The following is an 18,365-nucleotide window of genomic DNA, read 5'->3' as shown; positions in this document are numbered from 1 at the left end:
AACTATCATATGATCTCCCTGATATGAGGACATGGAGATCCAACATCTCCATCCATTAGGGGGATAGGAGAAGAATAAATGAAACTAGATGGGATTGGGAGGGAGACAAACCATAAGTGACTCTTAATCTCACAAAGCTAACTGGGGGTTGCTGGGGGGAGGTGGGGTTGGGAGATGGGGAGTGGGGTTATGGACATTGGGGAGGGTATGTGCTATGGTGAGTGCTGTGAAGTGTGTAAACCTGGCGATTCACAGACCAGTATTCCTGGGTATAAAAATACATTATATGTTTATAAAAAAAATTTTTTTTAAAGTTAATTAACTTTGCAAGACTAAAGAATCATGGGGAGAAAGCCATGAATTCCATGCTTTGCTTTCTGCTAGTTCTGGAATTCTGCTATGCTTCTTGATCAGTGAGCTTGGTCTTGGCTGGAAGTTCTTGTTGATCTTCTGAGGGAAGGGCCTGTTGCAGTGATTCTCAAATATCTTTGCCCGAAGCAGAATTGCATCACCCTTGCCAGGGGCTGGCTGAGTAATCTGCTTGGGTTCCCGCTGGGGAGCTTTTGTTCCCTGAGCACTTTCTGTAGAGCTCTGGAAGGCGGGAATGAATATGGTGGCCTCCCAATCTCCAGCCAGGAGGAGCTAAGAGCTCGGAGCCCCACTCCTCAGTGCGCCCTTGGAGAAAAGCAGTCAGTCCCTCCCATGTTCCTGGTCTCCTGCCACGCTCCAAGCTCACCCACCTGTGACCAAGCCTTTCTGTCTCTGGTGCATGGCCCCGTTTGGAGTTTCCAATCCAAGCAGATCACTGCTGTGCTCCTCTTCTGGCAGAGGAAAGTGGATCTCCCTGGATCTGCCACTTGTGGGATCCCTGCTCAAAGAGCATTGGACTGACTATGCCGCAGATCCCGGTTTAAGGTTACCCCGAGCTGAAAGCTCACTCCTTGGTTCCATCTTTGTAGCTGGCTTCCCTGCTGATACCTGCAGGCTCTGCTACACTCAGACACCCCCGATCCTTCGGTGAATCTGTGGGACCTGAGACCACACTGTCTCTGTGAGGGCTACCCCACTTAGCCTCTCAAGTGATGTCCTTCAGTAGAGCAGGATTCTAAAAGTTCGGATTTCTTGCTCTGCTGCTGTACCACTTGCCAGGAGCCGGCCACTCCCCCTGCAGTCTATCTTCCCGTCACTTCAGATTCACTTCCCCGCAGGTCCTACCTTTCAGAGAGTGGCCGCTTTTCTGTTCCTGGAATTGCTGCTCTTCTTCTCTTCGATCTCCTTTTGGGTTTGCAGGTGTTTGGAATGGTTTGATAACTATCTTGCTGGACTCCTTCGACCTGATGTCCTCTCAGTCTCCTACTCCTCTGCCATCTTGACTGGTCTCTCCTATGTTTATTATTAATTGTTGTTTATATTGGGAGGCTCCCAATTTAGGGGGATAGATATTTACAGTTGCTGGATCTTCTTGATGGATCATCCCCTTTCTTACGACATAGTGTCCTTCTTCATCTCTTGTTGAGTCTTTGTTTTAAAGCCTATCTTGTCCCACCTAAGTATTGCTACTCCACTTTCTTTTGACGTCCATTTGCATGATGGATGTTTCTCCATCCCTTCATTTTCTGCAGGTGTTTTTATGTCTACAGTGGATCTCTTGTAGGCAGCACTCAGTGATTTTCTAAGAGCTTTGTTAAGCTGCAATGAACATACCACACAATTCCCTATTTGAAGTGTGCAATTAAGTGATGTTTGGTGTATCCAGCTTCTGTGCAGCCCTCATCATGGGGAGTTTGCAATTGCCATCACTTTGGGCTAAAGCCCTGCACCCTTAAGCTACCACACTCCTACCAGGAACAACTAGTTTACTTTCTGTCCTATTTGTTTGCCTACTCTGGACATTTAATATAAATGGAATGCACTCACAAATATATGGTCTTGCTCCTGGTTTCTTTTGTGTAATGTGTCTTCAGGCTTCATCTGTGTGAAAGTGCTCATCAGCACTTCACTCCTTTCCATGGCTAAATAATGTTCGACTGTATGGACAAACCACAATTTGTTCATCCATTTGTCGGCTGATGGATGTTTGGGTCATTTCTACCCTTTGGGTACAGTGAATAGTGCTGCTATAAATATTCATGTACACGATTTGGTATGGACATATATTTTTTAATTCCCTTGGGTATATACTTAGGTTTGGAATTGCTGGGTTGTATGGTAACTGTAGGATTAGCTCCTTTTTTAAGCAGGGGGCAGAGAGAAAGGGAGAGGGAATCTTAAGCAGGCTCCGTGCCCAGCACAGAGCCCAACACGAGGCTCAATCTCACAACCCTGCGAGCATGACCTGAGCTGAAATCAAGAGTCGGACACTTAGCTGACTCAGGCACCCAGATGATCCCCTATGCTGCTCCATCTTGCAGTTTCTCCACATCTTGTCAACACTTGGTATGACCTGATTTTTTTTATGCTAGCCGTCTACATGGGCAACAAGTGGCATCTCACTGGGGCCTTGATTTGCAGTCCCTGATGAATAGCGATGTTGTGTGTTTTTTCCTGTGTCTTGGCTGTTTGTCTACCTTCTTGGAGAAATATCTATTCAAGTTCTTTGCCCAGCTTTAATTGGATTATTTCCTTTTTTATTGTGGAGTTATAAATTTTCTGTGTATTTTAAATAGAAGTCCCTTATCACGTAGGTGATTTGCAAATATTTTTCTCCCATTCTGTAGGTTGTCTTTTCATTTTGGCAGTGTCCTTTGAAGCAGAAAACCTTTTAGTTTTGATGAAGTCAGATTATCTTTTTTTTTTTCTTTTCTTGCTTCCACTTCTAGTGTCATATCTTAGAATCCATTGCCAAATCTGAGGTCGTGAAAATCTACCCCAGTGTTCACTTCTAAGAGTATTATAGCTTTAGTGATTTTATTTTGGTGTTTGGTCCATGTGAGTTCATTTTTGTACATGTTGAGAGGGGTCCACTGCCTTCTTTTGCATGTTCATGTCTAGTGGTCCCAGCACCTTTTGTTGAAGAGACACTATACTTTCCATTTGAGTGGCCCTAATCCCTTTTTGAAATCAATTGACTATAGAGGTATGGGTTTATTTCTTGATTCTCAATTGTATTGCACTGATAAATGAATAAATACCAATACTGTCTATCCTTATGCCAGTACCGCATCATCTCGATGACTATAGCTTTGTAGTAAATTTTGAAATTGGGAAATGTGAGTCTTCCAAATTTGTTCTTATTCAAGATTGCTTTGGCTTATTCTGCATTCCTGGTAATTCCATATGAATTTTATCATCAGTTTGTCAACTTGTACTAAGAAGTCAGCTTGGATTCTGATAGGGATTACATAAATACATAAGTGGGGGAATACTGCCATACTCACAGCGTCAGCTCTTCTCATCCTGGAACAGGGATGTTTTCCCACGGAGTTAGATTTTCTTTAACGAAATAAAAATGATGTTGTATGGCTTTCAGAGCACGAGTTTTACAGTTATCTTGTTCCTAAGTATTTATTCATTTTACCTAATTTATGTTAGTTATCGGCATACACTTGTTCATAGTAATTCTCTGTAATTCTTTTTATTTCTGTAAGGCTGACCGCCGTGACCCCTTTGTTTCTGATTCTCATCATTTGAGCTTTCTCCTTCTCTTCTTCTCTTTTTTATGATCAGTGTAGCTAAAGTGGTGTCAATTTTGCCATCTTTTCAAAGAGACTGTTTTATTGATTTTTCTTTATTATTTTTCTATTCTCTATTTCACTTATTTATGCCCAACTCTTATTATTTCCTTCCTTCTGCTTGTCTGCTGTGTCTTAAAGTGGAAGTTCAGGTTATTTATTTGAGACGTTTCTCCTTTCTTAATATATGTACTTATTAGCGATAAACCTTTCTTAATATATGTACTTATTAGCGATAAATCTCTAAGAAGTGTTTTAACTGCCTCCTGTAAGTTCTGGTATTTTGTTCTTTACTTTCATTTAAAAGTATCTTATGATCTCCCTTTTGATTCTTCTTCGACCTTATAGTTATTAAGGAGTGCACTGTTTAACTTATGAATCCCCCCAATCTGTTTCCTGTTACTAAATTCTAATTTCACTCCACTGTGTTCCACCCATTTTAATGTATTGGGGTTTGTGTGATGGCACAGCCTATGTCCTATCCTAGAGGGTGTGCCGTGTGCATTTCTGAAGAAGGATATTCTGCTGTTGTTGGCCGAGGTGTCTGGCAGATCTGTTCGGTCTTGCCGGTTTATCGCGCTGTTCTTTGTGTCCTTGTGGATCTTCTCTGCAGTTGTTCTATCCATTGTTGAAGTTGGGATAGTGAGGTCTTGAACTAATATTCTTTTTTTTTCCTTTATGTCTGTCAGCTTTTGCTTTGTGTATTTCAGTGTTGTTGTTGTTTGCATATATGTTTACAATTCTTATATATTCTCCATGGATTGACCTTTTTATCATTAAAAATGTCTTTGTGTCCAGTAACAATTTTCGTTTTACGTCCACTTTATCTGATGTTAGTAAACCATGAATATTTTCTTACGGATGCTGTTTCCATGATATATCTTTTCCTGTCCTTTTGCTTTCAATCTAGCTGTATCTTTTACTCGTAAATGTGTTCCTGTAATGAGTGTATGGTTTAATCTCAATTTGATCCTAACAATCTTCCCTTTGATTGTATGAGTTAATTCACATATAATGTTCTTATTGATAATAGTTGATCCTCATTATTCACGGATTTTTGCAATTGCAACTTCACCTACTCACTAACATGGATTTGTAACCTCAAAGTCAGTACTCATGGTGCCTTCACAGTCATTCCTGGACATGCACAGGTCAGCAAAATATTGGGTGTCCCCACATGCATGTTTCCAGCTGAGGTCAAACAACTCCACCTCTTGCTTCAGTTCATGCTGCAAACAAGTATCCTGGGCGTCTATTTAAGCCACGTTCTCCAGGCTCTTGTGCTTCTTATTGGTGACGTCACGATTTGAAATGGCCTCCTAAGTGCAAGAAGGCTGTGATGTGCCTCACAGGGAAAATGCTTGTGTTAGATAAGCTTCATTCAGGGGTGAGCTATATTGCTATTGGGAGTGACTTCAGTGTTAGGGCCAGCAACAAATAATAAATATTCCTTGTGAAATGATAATGTATATCAACATATATGTGTGTAATAAAATATAAATGTCTCTGTCCCTCATTCTGGCTGTCCTTTGGTCTTTGACTCCAGTTTCTGACACTGAGCTCCTAAATCCCTTAGAATTTCTTGGGTGGTTGAAACAATTTCTGTTATAATGAAGTGATTCTTAATTGGCCTCAGGATGGGTCTAGTCACCAGAAAGACCAAGCTTAGATTAGAAGCTTGGTGCTTTCAGCCCCATCCCCAACGTCAGGAAAGAGGAGAGGAACTAGAAATTGAGTTAATAATCAACCATGTGTGCATGATGAAACCTCCATAGAAATCCCAAATGCAGGGAACTCTGAAAACTTCCAGTTTGCTGAATGTGTCCACGTGCCAGGAGGTTGGCACAGTCCAGTTCCACCGGGAGAGAAGCTCCTTTACTCAGGACCCCTGCAGACCTCGCCCTCGCTATCCTTCCATGTGGCTGTTTGTCTCTATCCTAAAAATATTCCTTGCAATAAGTCAGCAGTAGGAAGTCAGTTCTTTTCCAGGGTTTTGTGAGCTCCTCTAGCAACGTGTTGAACCCACGGAGGAGGTCATAGAAACCTCTGCCTTGTAGCCAAGTCACAGGTTGTGGGTCACTGGGCCTCTACTGTTGGCCTCAGAAGTGCGGGTGGTCTCATGAGTCTGGGCTCTTAACCTGGGGTTCTGCACCACTGTCAGAACGGAACTGAACTGAGGACTCCCAGAAGGTGTTAGAGAGCTGGTCCATGGGAAAAACCCACACACCCGGTGTCAGAAGCATTACACGTGCGTGAAGGACGACACTGCGTTTTTCCCAGGCACACACATCGATCAGTTGACGAAAATGGGACCAGGCCCACAGGAAGCTACCTCTAGAGCCCCTAGGAGTGATGGTCAATATTTGCTAACCCAGCACGTGCAGTGATGTTCCGTAACATGTCGCCATTAGTGGTGCGAATGGGCTGTGGCTGGATCTTGCCAGCCACGTCTCTGTCTTGCCTCCTCTGTGTCTCGCGTCTGTTATGTGTGTGTTCCTCTCGTCCTTCTTTGGTGTGCTCTTTTGTGCTTCGCAGATATTTTTGCATGCAGCGTTTTTATTTCTTTAATGATTTTTCACTGTTTTTTTTTGTTTGTTTGTTTTGTTTTGTTTTGTTAGTTTTTCCTAGTTTTGCTCTGGGGCGTCCATATATTTACTTTAACGTGGCAGATTCAGCTTCCGACTCACACTAAGTCAATTCCAGTGATGTAAACACAGGCTCCTTTTCATACAGTGCTCCGTCCCTTCTTGTCCCTTCGTGGTCTTGCTGTTACATACACTCCGCCTGCCAATGTTAAAAACCTCTCGATATATTGGTATAATTATTACGTAATATGCTTTTACGACTCCTAAGAAGCTGGGAGAAGACAGGAAAGCAAGGGTTGTATTTACAGCTTTGGTTCTCCTAGCCTTTTCATCATCTCTTGTTCCCTTGACATTTCCCTGTGGGTCCAAGGTGCCATCTGCGGTCATTTCCTCCACCCACTGCAGCTTTGCTCCCACCTGCCTCCTTTGTTGTTGTTGAATTCGTCTCCTCACACCCCAGACCCCGCAATGCAGTCTGGGCGTCCTGCTGCAGGCAGCTGCTTTAGTCGGAGAAGCAAACCACAGGACACTCAGTAAAGGAGGAAAGCTCGGGGCCACCCGTCTGTTGTAATCGGTCACCACCTTGACTGGCGGGCTCCGAGTCCCCCAGCAGGTCAGAGTTCCCAACCCAAGGGACTCCCCACAGTGTGTCTTATAAGGTGGGACTGCCAGCATCAAATTCCCTCAGTGTTTTTTTATCTGGGATTGTATTCGGGCTCATTTGTAAACATAGCTTTGTTGGATGGAGGATTCTTTTTTTTTTTTTAAAAGATTCTATCCATTCATCTGACAGAGAGATGAATGACAAGTAGGCAGAGAGGCAGGCAGAGAGAGAGGAGGAAGCAGGCTCCCCGCCGAGCGGAGAGCCCGATGAGGGGCTCGATCCCGGAACCCTGGGATCATGACCCGAGCCAAAGGCAGAGGCCTTAACCCACTGAGCCACCCAGGCGCCCCAGATGGAGGATTCTTGATTGACTTTTTTTTTTTCCCTTGAGCACTCTTGTCGGTCTTTTGTGTGTATCTTATTTGGAGTTCATTGTGCTCTCCAGATCTATGCATTATAGTTTTTAGACAGATGTGGAAGGTTTAAACGCATTATGTCTTTGAGAGAATAACATGGCTCCACTGAGGACTGATTATCCTGTGGCCCCAGGGACAGCCGCCAGCCCCACCCCTCAGAGGTCAGGGACACTTTCAACCCTGCAGCCCACTGACCCCCAACAAGCCCTGGATGGAGCCCCGCAGCTCAGAGCATCACCAAGGGTCCTGCCCTTGCGCCTTCAGAGACTTGGCAGGAGAGAGTGACCAAGTGTCCATGAGGACGTGAGGGCCATGCCAGAAGCTGTGTACCCACCGCAGTACTCAGGTCTCAGTACTGGGGCATGAAGCAGTGAAGCAAACCCACTGCCTGCCGTGGTCCTTCCTACTGTGCTAGCCTGCATCCTTTATCGTGGCACCTTCTGGGAGCCCATCTCTGTCCCCAGGGCACTTTCCTCATACCTGCCTCAGGGCTCACTCCTGGGAGACACATGCCCCATCAACACCCGCTACAGCCAGCAGCACCAACCCACAAAGTGCCCCTGCCCCACAGCCAGCCCAGCTGAGCGTCTCTCCCTTTGCTCAAAGCCCAAACTCTAGGGCGCCCCATCCTCATCTCTTCCCTTGGGGTAGAAGGGCAACCCCTTGTCATTTTAAGGGGTCATTTTAAGGAAACCACCTGATTTCTTTGGTCTCTACAAAAGCATCAAAGCATTTCTACTGTCTTTCCTCTGGGGACAAACACAGGTCAGGATAGGCTTGAACTCCACTCAGGAGCCTCACAGGCCAGCAGCCTCACAGGGAACCAGCACCAGGAACACATCACAACACTAAGCACCAACAAGGAAGGGAAGGCTTCGCTAAGCCTACGGTTGGGACAACATACACATCACGGTGGGTATAAAAGTCAGCAGCCTGAGCACCTCCCACAGTCACGCACTCACACTCACACACACTCACACTCACAGCCTCCTCCAGCCCCACCACCCCCGCCATGGCCGCGTCCACCCTGTCCGTCTGCTCCAGCGACCGCAGCTACGGCAGCCGCGTCTGCCTGCCCGGCTCCTATAACGCCTGCCCTGACTCCTGGCAGGTGGACGACTGCCCAGAGAGCTGCTGCGAGCCCCCCTGCTGCGCCCCCCCCTGCTGTGCCCCCTCCTGCCTGACCCTCATCTGCACCCCTGCGAGCTGCGGGTCCAGCCCCTGCCAGTCAGCCTGCACCAGCTCCTGCCAGCCCTCCTGCTGCAGCTCCTCCCCCTGCCAGGAAGACTGCTGTGTGTCTGTCTGCTGCCAGCCCGTCTGCTGCACCCCTGTCTGCTGCAAGCCCGTCTGCTGCACCCCTGTCTGCTGCACCCCTGTCTGCTCTGGGCCCTCCTCCTGCGGCCAGCCCAGCCCCTGCTCCTCGTCCTACTGCAGACCGTCCTCCTGCATGTCCCTGCTCTGCCGCCCCATGTACAGGCCCGTCTGCTGCACCCCTGTCTGCTGCCAGGCCTCCCCCTGTGCAGGCTCCTCATGCTGCCAGCAGTCTAGCTGCCAGCCCTCCTGCTGCAGCTCCTCCCCCTGCCAGGAAGACTGCTGTGTGTCTGTCTGCTGCAAGCCCGCCTGCTGCACCCCTGTCTGCTGCCAGGCCTCCCCCTGCACAGGGTCCTCATGCTGCCAGCAGTCTAGCTGCCAGCCCTCCTGCTGCAGCTCCTCCCCCTGCCAGGAAGACTGCTGTGTGTCTGTCTGCTGCAAGCCCGCCTGCTGCACCCCTGTCTGCTGCAAGCCCGTCTGCTGCACCCCTGTCTGCTCTGGGCCCTCCCCCTGCTCAGCCTCCTCCTGCTGCCAGCCCAGCCCCTGCTCCTCGTCCTGCTGCAGACCGTCCTCCTGCGTGTCCCTGCTCTGCCGCCCCGTGTGCAGGTCTGCCTGCTGCGTGCCCGTCTCCCCCTGCTGTGCCCCCGCCTCCTCCTGCCAGCCCAGCTGCTGCCGCCGGGCCTCCTGCGTGTCCCTGCTCTGCCGCCCCGTGGGCTCCCGCCAGGCCTGCTGCGTGCCCGCCTCGGCCCAGAAGTCCTGCTGCTGACGGTGCCGTCTCCCGCGGGGCCTGCTGGGCTAGGACCCACCCGGTGATGGTGGTCCTCCCAGCCCCCCTCAGTCTGGTCCTGACCTGTGCTCGGTGGCTGCCCACACCCAGGTCTTCCATGCGTCCACTCTGCTGACCTGACCTTGACCTAAAAGCTCCCCAGAACGCTGACCCCGCTGCTCCCCAGGGCTCCTGCTCCCAGGAGGGGCCTCCACCGCTGCTGGGTCCCCGTCCTTCCCTCCCAGTTTCTCGGCTCGGGTCCCCCGGCCTCACCTGCCGACCTCTCAGCGCCTGCTCAGACACCCCAATAAACTCTCACCAGCGCACCTGCTTCCTTTCATCCGACCGTCATGGGGGCGGGGGGGTCCAGGGGTCTGACCAGACATTGGTCTCCTCCATCCGGGAATATTTCTCGGAATGGGGGACTGAGAAATCCCGCAGGGCAGGGCCCCGGGGTGGGAGGCACGCCCTGGCCCAGGAAGGTCAGGGCTGCTGGACCCTGCGTGCCCTGGGCTTCCCGAAGCTGGCTGCCTGCACACGGGTCGTGGTCTGGGGGTTCTCAGCCCCTGGCCCGTTTCCACCCAGGCCCCAGCTGGGCAAACCGGCCCCCAACGAGCCGGCCTGCGGGCTGCAGCAGCACAGCCCCTATGGGCCCGGGGTCCCCCTGGGGGCCTCCCGCGGGTGACACCCGTTTAGCAGAAAGGTGGTGTGTGGGGGAGGCACTGCTCCGGTCAAGATGGGAAACAGGGACTGGATACCTTCCCCCCCAGGTCCACTGAGAGCCCTAAGACCGTGAAGTCAGGCTGTCAGGTCCTGGCCTGAGGATCCCAGAAGTGTGGGGGGAGGGGAAGGAGCAAGGTGCACGTCCCAGGGGGCCTTCCCACCCGTGGGAGAATGTGTCCAGCCCCCACGACGGAGGGAACCCAGTGGCACGCTAGGCACCCGAGCGTCCCAGATGGCCTGGGAGATGGAAGGAGGCCCAGGCAGCCAGGGGCTGGGCTTGGGGTCAGAGCGGTGAGAAGAGACCCCGTCACAGTGGGTCTCTCTACCCTGAAAGCCCCCCGTGCTCCGTCTGCCCCTCCCCTGCGGCCGTGGCTCCTGCTGGTCTCCTGTCCCCTAGCTGGGTCCTTCCTCGTGCACAGAGCACGGAGACTTCTCAGACTGGCTGTTGTCAGTCACTCACAGGCGTGTGAATTTCCTCCCGGTCTCTTCATGGCCTGATCGCTCCCTCTTCTTCTTCTTTTTTCTTTTTTCCGTTTGTTTTTCTTGATTGCAAAGACACATAACCTCGTCTACCGCCCTAACCAGTTTCAAGCGCACTGTTCATCGGCGCTTAGTACATCCTCAGTGTCTTGCCGCCGTCCCTGCCGTCCCTCTCCAGGACTCCTCTCATTCCCGGGAAGGTGAATCCCTGTCCCCACGAGCATGGCCTCGCCAGCCCCTGCCCTCGGCCTCACACCCGCCCTTCCATCTCCTGTCTCCGAAATACCTCACGTCAGTGGCATCGTGGAGTGGCTGTCTTTCTCTGACCGATGTCCTCGTCACGCTTCAGTGATGCTGAAGGCAGACCTGCTGCCCTTTTAGCGCTGACCGCGGCTCCCTGCGTGGACGGCCCCCGTTTGGCTTGTCCGTCTGTCCCTCGGTGGGCCCCTGCACTCTGCTCTCGTGAATATCGCTGCTGTGAACGCAGCCGGACACGTGTCTCTTCAAATGCCTGCTTTCGGTTCTTTTGAACGTATACCTGTAGATTTACTGGATCGTACGGTAACTCCCCTGTGGATTTTTTGAAGAACCAGCCTATTGACGTCCACAGCGGCTGTACCAGTGCCTGCTCCCGCTCACTACGCACGAGGGCTTCAAGTTCGCCGCATTGTCATCAACGTGCGCTATCTTCTCCTGGTTACAGTATATCAATTAGACATAATATCCATGTACACACATGTCTACAATGCACAGGTGCATTGTGTATGTGATCTCCACATTGTGTTTCCTTTTACGTAAGTATTATATACATTGTGTATCTATCCTAATGGGTGTAAGGCGCTTGTCATTGTAGCTGGATTTGGTTTCCCTAATAATGAGTGACGCTGAGCATCTTTTCATGTGCTCGTTGGTCACAGCATTTGTACATCTTCTGTGTCTGTTCACATCCTTTGCTCATTTTTAATTGGGTTGTTTGGCTTTTTGTTACTGAGTTTGGGAGTTCTTTTGCCTTTCAGATATTAATCCCTGATCAGAACGTGATTCTCACATGTTTCCTCCCATGTCTTTGGGTTACCTTTGATTCTCCATTGGTATTGTCTTTTGATGCAAAAATATTTAGAATTTACATGAAGTCCAATTTTTGTTTTGTTTTGTTTTGTTTTTTATGTTGCCTGTGCCGCTGGTATCGTATCCAGGAAATCCTCGTGAAATCCAGTGTTGCGAATCTTTCCTCCTGTGTTTTCTTCCAAGAGTTTTGTAGTTTTAGGTCTTCCATTTAGGTTCTGGATCCATTTTGAGTTCATTTTTGTGTGTCGTGTGACGTCGGGGGTCCCCTTCAGTCAGTTGCACGTGGGTCATCAGTTTTCCCAGCACCATTTGTGGGACAGACTGCCCTGGGGCACCTGGGGACTCAGTGGGTTAAGCAACTGCCTTCGGCTCAGGTGGTGATCCTGGAGTCCCCGGATGGAGTCCCGCATCAGGATCCCCACGCAGTGGGGTGTCTGCTTCTCCCTCTGACCTCTCCCCTTTTGTGATCTCACTCATTCTCTTCCCAAATAAATAAATAAAATCTTTAAAAGACAAGACGAGACACGACTGTCCTTTCTCTGTTGAATGGACTTGGTGTCCTTGTGAAAGCTGATCTGACCTATAAGGTGAAGGTTTGTTCCCGGACTCCGGTCTGTTCCATTGGTCTATACGTCCCCCGACCCCGTTTTCACGTGGGCACCATCCTGCTTTGATTACTGTAGCTTTGTGCTTGCAAAATCAGGAGGTGTGAGTTCTCCAGCTTTGTATTTTTGGGATTGTTTCGGCTATTCAGGTCCCTTAAGATTCTAACTGAGTGTGAGTGGTTTGATCTTCCTGTGAAAACGTCATTGTGATTGTTTCTAATTAACATACAATGTATCATTTGCTTCAGGGGCGCAGGTCTGTGATCCATCAGTCTCACACAATTCACTTACCCTCCCCAGTGTCCGTCCCCCAGCCACCCCGTCCCCCCACACCCCTCCCCTCCAGCAACCCTCAGTTTGTTTCCTGAGATTAAGAGTCTCTTAGGGTTTGTCTCCCTCTCTGGTTTCGTCTTGTTCAATTTTTCCCTCCCTTCCCCTGTGATCCTCTGTCTTGTTTCTCAAATTCCTCAAATCAGAGAGGTCATATGATAATTGTCTTTCTCTGACTGACTTATTTCGCTCAGCGTGATACCCTCCAGTTCCATCCACGTCCTTGCAAAGGGACACCGTCATTGTGATTTCCACCAGGATCGCATTTCGTCTGTAGATTGCTTTGGGTGGTCTGGACATCTTAACAACACTGAGCCTTCCCGCCCGTGAACGTGGACTGCCTTTCCACTATTTATGTCTTCTTTACCGTCTTTCACCAACGTTTCATAGTTTTCGTTGTACGGGACTTCCCCCTCCTTGGCCAATTCCTTGTATTTCATTCTTTCTTGAAGGAATCGTGAATGGAATTATTTTTATCATTTCCTGTCGAGGTTGTCCATTGTTTGTGTATAGAAACGCAACTGATTTTTGTGTGTTGACCTTGTCTCCTGCCATTTTTCTGAATTCGTTTACTAGTGCTAACACGTCTTTAGGATTTTCTATATATAAGGTCATGACACCTGTGAACAGGCGTGATTTTACTTCTCCCTTTCCAGTCCGAATCCAACCCAATCCAAAACAGTGCAAAAGACTGTTTCTACCTATTTCATTGTCCAGCTGCTCTCCGGGAACCCCAGTAGCGGCATGAATAGAAGTGGCCAAAGGGGGCATCCCTGTCCCGTTCCTGATCTTAGAGGAAAAGCTCCCAGTCTTCCCCTGTTGAGTACGATGTTTGCTGAGGGGTTTTCACGCAGATATTTGATGATGCTGTGGTGGTTCCTGCGTTTCCTCGTCTGTTGAGTGGTTCACCATGGAATGTCGTCAAACGGTTTTTCGGTATTGATGGAGATGAGCCTGTACTGTTCTCCTTATGCTGGTAGCGTGGGGTTTATATTGACTGATGTTCATAAGTGGAACCATCCTTGAATTCCAGGACCCTGTGATCATGACCTGAGCCGAAGAGGCTCAGAGGCTTCACCCACTGAGCCCCCAGGCTCCCCCTGTTATTTTCTACATTCTCCTTCTCTTTGTTTCTGCGTCGACTCTGCTGGACCAGCTGGTCTGGGGATGCTTCCGCGGGCGGTGTTCGGGCGGCAGTTTTCCAGAACAGCTCTAACGAGGGAAGGGCTGTACCTTCCGCTCACCGGGCGGTTTCACAGAGGCCGTGGTCCGACCCCTCCCCCTGCAACTCTAGAGATCCGGTCGCACGTCTGCGCTGAGCAGCAGGCCGGTGCCAGTCTCTCCGGAAACATCTAGGGTGTTGAGGTCGGTGAGAGAGCTCGCCCGTGCGCCGACACGTGCACCGATTTCTGTCCATCTCCTCCCACACGGTGTCAGAATCCCACATAGGCAGAGCCCACTGCCCTCTGCTCTGAGAAACGTTCCCGGTGGCTGATCCGTCTTTCTGGACATCTCGTGTGGTGAACACGGGATCTTGAGGTCATCCTCATTCCTCTGAAGTTCACCACGTTCCTGCTGGTCATTCCGGGCTGAGACATGTTGTCTGCCTTCCCACTCATCCCTGATCACCACCATGCAGCCCTCCGTGTGGGGGACACCGGCAGCTGACGCGCACACCTGTCCTGGGTTTGCGTCCTGCCTGCTCCCCGGGACTGGGATTCACAGCCCCACCCCAACAACCCCCCACCCCAGCAAACCACAGCTGAAAGCAGGATGCGGTGGGCAGGCTGTCCGGCCCGGGGCTGCAGGACACTAGGTGGTCCCCATGCTGTTTGCTTAAAGACCTGAACAAAGTCAGGGGCCAACCCCATCCTAGACCACAACAGGCATTTTACAAGCAGACACTCTCGGGTAAACAAACTGGCGGTAATAAGCACTCCCAGGACTCAGCCAAAACAGCAACGAGGAAGGGGAAGTCTCACCGAGCCTCTTGCTGGACAACACACACCTCGGCGGGTATAAAAGCCGACAGACAGCCCAGCACCTCACACACACACTCACACTCACACTCACACTCTCAGCCTCCTCCAGCCTCACTGCCCCCACCATGGCCGCGTCCACCCTGTCCGTCTGCTCCAGCGACTGCAGCTACAGCAGCCGCGTCTGCCTGCCCGGCTCCTGTGACGCCTGCCCCGACTCCTGGCAGGTGGACGACTGCCCAGAGAGCTGCTGCGAGCCCCCCTGCTGCGCCCCCCCCTGCTGTGCCCCCTCCTGCCTGACCTTCATCTGCACCCCTGTGAGCTGCGGGTCCAGCCCCTGCCAGTCAGCCTGCACCAGCTCCTGCCAGCCCTCCTGCTGCAGCTCCTCCCCCTGCCAGGAAGACTGCTGTGTGTCTGTCTGCTGCCAGCCCGTCTGCTGCACCCCTGTCTGCTGCAAGCCCGTCTGCTGCACCCCTGTCTGCTGCAAGCCCGTCTGCTGCACCCCTGTCTGCTGCAAGCCCGTCTGCTGCACCCCTGTCTGCTGCAAGCCCGTCTGCTGCACCCCTGTCTGCTGCAAGCCCGTCTGCTGCACCCCTGTCTGCTGCAAGCCCGTCTGCTGCACCCCTGTCTGCTGCAAGCCTGCCTGCTGCACCCCTGTCTGCTCTGGGCCCTCCCCCTGCTCAGCCTCCTCCTGCTGCCAGCCCAGCCCCTGCTCCTCGTCCTGCTGCAGACCGTCCTCCTGCGTGTCCCTGCTCTGCCGCCCCGTGTGCAGGCCCGCCTGCTGCGTGCCCGCCTCCCCCTGCTGTGCCCCCGCCTCCTCCTGCCAGCCCAGTTGCTGCCGCCGGGCCTCCTGCGTGTCCCTGCTCTGCCGCCCCGTGGGCTCCCGCCAGGCCTGCTGTGTGCCCGCCTCGGCCCAGACGTCCTGCTGCTGACGGGGCTGTCTCCCGTGGGGCCAGCTGGGCTAGGACCCACCCGGTGATGGTGGTCCTCCCAGCCCCCCTCAGTCTGGTCCTGACCTGTGCTCGGTGGCTGCCCACACCCAGGTCTTCCATGCGTCCACTCTGCTGACCTGACCTTGACCTAAAAGCTCCCCAGAACGCTGACCCCGCTGCTCCCCAGGGCTCCTGCTCCCAGGAGGGGCCTCCACTGCTGCTGGGTCCCCATCCTTCCCTCCCAGTTTCTCGGCTCGTGTCCCCCGGCCTCACCTGCCGACCTCTCAGTGCCTGCTCAGACACCCCAATAAACTCTCACCAGCGCACCTGCTTCCTTTCCTCTGACCCTCATGGGGGAGGGCAGTCCAGGGGTCTGACCAGACATTGGTCTCCTCCATCTGGGAACATTTCTCGGAATGGGGGACTGAGAAATCCCGCAGGGCAGGGACCCGGGGTGGGAGGCACGCCCCGGCCCAGGAAGGTCAGGGCTGCTGGACCCTGCATGCCCAAAGTCAGAATCCAGGGACGTGGTGATTCCTGTCCCAGCAGGACCGTGGCTGTGCCGCCAATGCCCCTTCCCGACCCCTTGTCTCATGTCCCCAGCCCCACTGTGAGGATTTCGTCCTGACGTGGTTCTTGGCTTCCACGTTTCACCTCCCCCTCCCTAAGAGTTGCCACATGGGAGAGGGCTCCCCTGCCGTGGAGGTATCCGGATGCCACGTCCCAGCCTGGAAAGCGATGGGGCCTCCATGTCCCCTCAGCACCACAGGCCGTGTGACCCACATGTGGCAAGTGGATTTTCCTGGGTGAGGTGTTAGGTCGAAGATGGGGACCGTGGCGGCTTGTACTATGTCCGCGGCTTCGTGGCCTGGGCGGGGGTCGTGGTTTTAGGAGACGGAGGCTTGGGGGAAGCACGCAGTCTGGCTTCCACGCCCGCTCGAGCGCCCAGCTTGGGGCCGCCCGCTGCGGTGGCCTCGGAGCCGGGGCCCCTGAGCGCCTCGGACGGGTGTTCAGGTGTGAGTGGTCGGAGCTGGGAGGCGAGATGTGGCCCTCAGACTGCCATGCGGCCGTCCCCCTGTCCAGGTGCCACTGTCCCGTCTCCCCACGGAGCCCCACGGCCACGCCTCCCCCAGCCCCCGCCCCGTTCTAAGCTCTGTCTCTGCACGTGGCGGCTCAGGGCCCTCAGGGAAGTGGGACCCGTGTGACCCGTGTCCTGCAGGACAGGCTGACTCCACTTAGTGTGACGGCCTCTGGGGTCGTCTGTGTGAACGCTGGGACGTGTCCAAGGCTGAGTAACCATGCCTCGCACGGGCAGACCACGGGTCCCCTGGGCCGCTTCTGCACGTGAGCGCCTGTGGACGATGCAGTCCGCATCATGTCTCTCCCCGGGACTCACCCCTCCATCCGCGCTCTGGCCCGGAGATGGCTTGCTGGGTCCTGCGTTTCCAGGGAGTGAATGGCAACCCCCCGCCCCCAGGGCGCGCCTGCACTCCCCGTTCCAATCTCTCGTCTCCGGCCACCTTGCCAGCACGTGTCCTGCGTGTTCGAGAGTCGCCGTCCTGATAGGTGGGAGCCGGGCTGTTCGGTTTTATCCCAGACCTGGTCACCGCCCTCCCCTGGCCTGCCCTCCCCTCCCCTCCCCTGCCCCATCCTCTCCTGTCCAGCCTCCCCCGCCCCACACTCCCCCGTCCTACCTGCCGGCTCCACCCTGTCTTTCAGAAGAACGAGTACCTGCTCACTGTGCTGGCCGAGGAGCCGGACGCGCTGCTGCTCGGCCTGCGCTACTCGCCCACCCGGCTGCACTTCCTCTTCCTCAGCCAGGACACGGCAGGCGCCTGGCAAACCCGGGTCACCTTCCGCAGTCCCGCTCTGATGGACAGCCAGTGGCACACGCTGGTCTTGGCGGTGTCCGAAGGATCCTTTTCGCTCACCACGGACTGCGGCCTCCCGGTGGACGTGTAGGTAGCAGGACACCCGGGGAGGGGGCTGTGTGCCGCCTGCCCAGACACGCCCAGGGCAGCGGGGCGGGGCGGCTGTCCCAGGCACCACCGGCATTGTGCAGTGCGCACCGTGGGCGCTTGGGCTTGTGGGCAAACAGCCTCTGGGAACCACGCCCTGGGGCAGGAACCCAGGGTCATCGGGGGTCGGAGACCAAACCCGTCCCCCGGAAAGGGGGCGTGGGTGGGGCGGACCCAGGAGCCCAGGCCGGGTATGCTGGACCGGGCAGGCATTGGGGGACGGGCGCGCCTGCCGAGCATGTCCCCGTTGCGAAAGCCCACAGAGCAAACCCACCAGGAGCTCCGGCACCCGACTCGAGCCCAGCTCTGGCTCTGTGGTCTCAGCACATGGTTCGACCCAAGACCCGGTTTGCTGGTTGGGGCCGAGGGAGTGTGCGGCCACTACAGCTCCAGCTAAACACGCGGTCGGACCCTCTGCCCACGCCACCCGGGCCCCAGGCCCTCGCAGGCCAGCGCGCCTTCCCTGTCCCGCCGTCCCCTGGGTGCTGGGCCGGACCAAGGAGGGAGGCAGGGGGCCCCACAGCCCTGCCAGCTGCTGACCACGCCCGTCACCCTCCGCTTCCAGAAGGGCTCAGGGGCGCTGGGCACTCTTTTTTTTTAATCATAAATTGTGCTGTTTGCATTAAATCTATCATTATTGCAAATATGACTTGCAAAGGTCGACTCACGCTGCTTTGTTAGAGGACACTGAGTCCGTAAGGCAAGGAACCCTGCATTCACACCCGTGGTTTACATACATCTCTACTACCGGTGGCCCGCGCGCCCCCCAGGTGGAGCAGCGCCTTTACTGGGCAATGACGGTGGGGACCCAGCGGTGGGGACAGCTCGGTGACGGGGAGGAGCGTGGGCCAAGGAAGGGGGCAGAAGGAACCGGGGC

General features: G+C 53.5%; 3 protein-coding genes across 5 annotated transcripts in view; all 3 read left to right on the top strand.

Annotated features, from left to right (window-relative positions):
• Positions 1-18,365, top strand: part of TSPEAR (thrombospondin type laminin G domain and EAR repeats) — a 67,946-nt gene that overhangs the window by 28,393 nt on the left and 21,188 nt on the right. Inside the window, exon 3 of the mRNA XM_046003721.1 lies at positions 17,190-17,428. Within this exon, the coding sequence (XP_045859677.1) occupies positions 17,190-17,428 (239 nt within the window). The remainder of the gene's footprint in view (positions 1-17,189; positions 17,429-18,365) is intronic.
• Positions 8,289-9,353, top strand: LOC123939657 (keratin-associated protein 10-12-like). Of its 2 annotated transcripts, XM_046001428.1 has the most exons (2): positions 8,289-8,535; positions 8,800-9,353. In XM_046001428.1, exons 1-2 carry the CDS (start codon positions 8,289-8,291, stop codon positions 9,351-9,353), a joined length of 801 nt encoding a protein of 266 aa, XP_045857384.1. The 2 variants fall into 2 exon arrangements, with proteins under 2 accessions (XP_045857384.1, XP_045857385.1); XM_046001429.1 differs by having other exon boundaries at positions 8,289-9,353.
• LOC123939659 (keratin-associated protein 10-8-like) lies at positions 14,667-15,470 on the top strand. 2 transcript variants are annotated; one of them, XM_046001433.1, is made up of 2 exons: positions 14,667-14,948; positions 15,027-15,470. In XM_046001433.1, exons 1-2 carry the CDS (start codon positions 14,667-14,669, stop codon positions 15,468-15,470), a joined length of 726 nt encoding a protein of 241 aa, XP_045857389.1. The 2 variants fall into 2 exon arrangements, with proteins under 2 accessions (XP_045857389.1, XP_045857387.1); XM_046001431.1 differs by having other exon boundaries at positions 14,667-15,470.

Source organism: Meles meles, chromosome 4 (assembly GCF_922984935.1).
Source record: "Meles meles chromosome 4, mMelMel3.1 paternal haplotype, whole genome shotgun sequence".
In the NCBI taxonomy this organism is placed as follows: domain Eukaryota; kingdom Metazoa; phylum Chordata; class Mammalia; order Carnivora; family Mustelidae; genus Meles; species Meles meles.
Note: the sequence above shows the minus strand (reverse complement) of the source record. Positions and strands in the feature narration are given on the sequence as shown.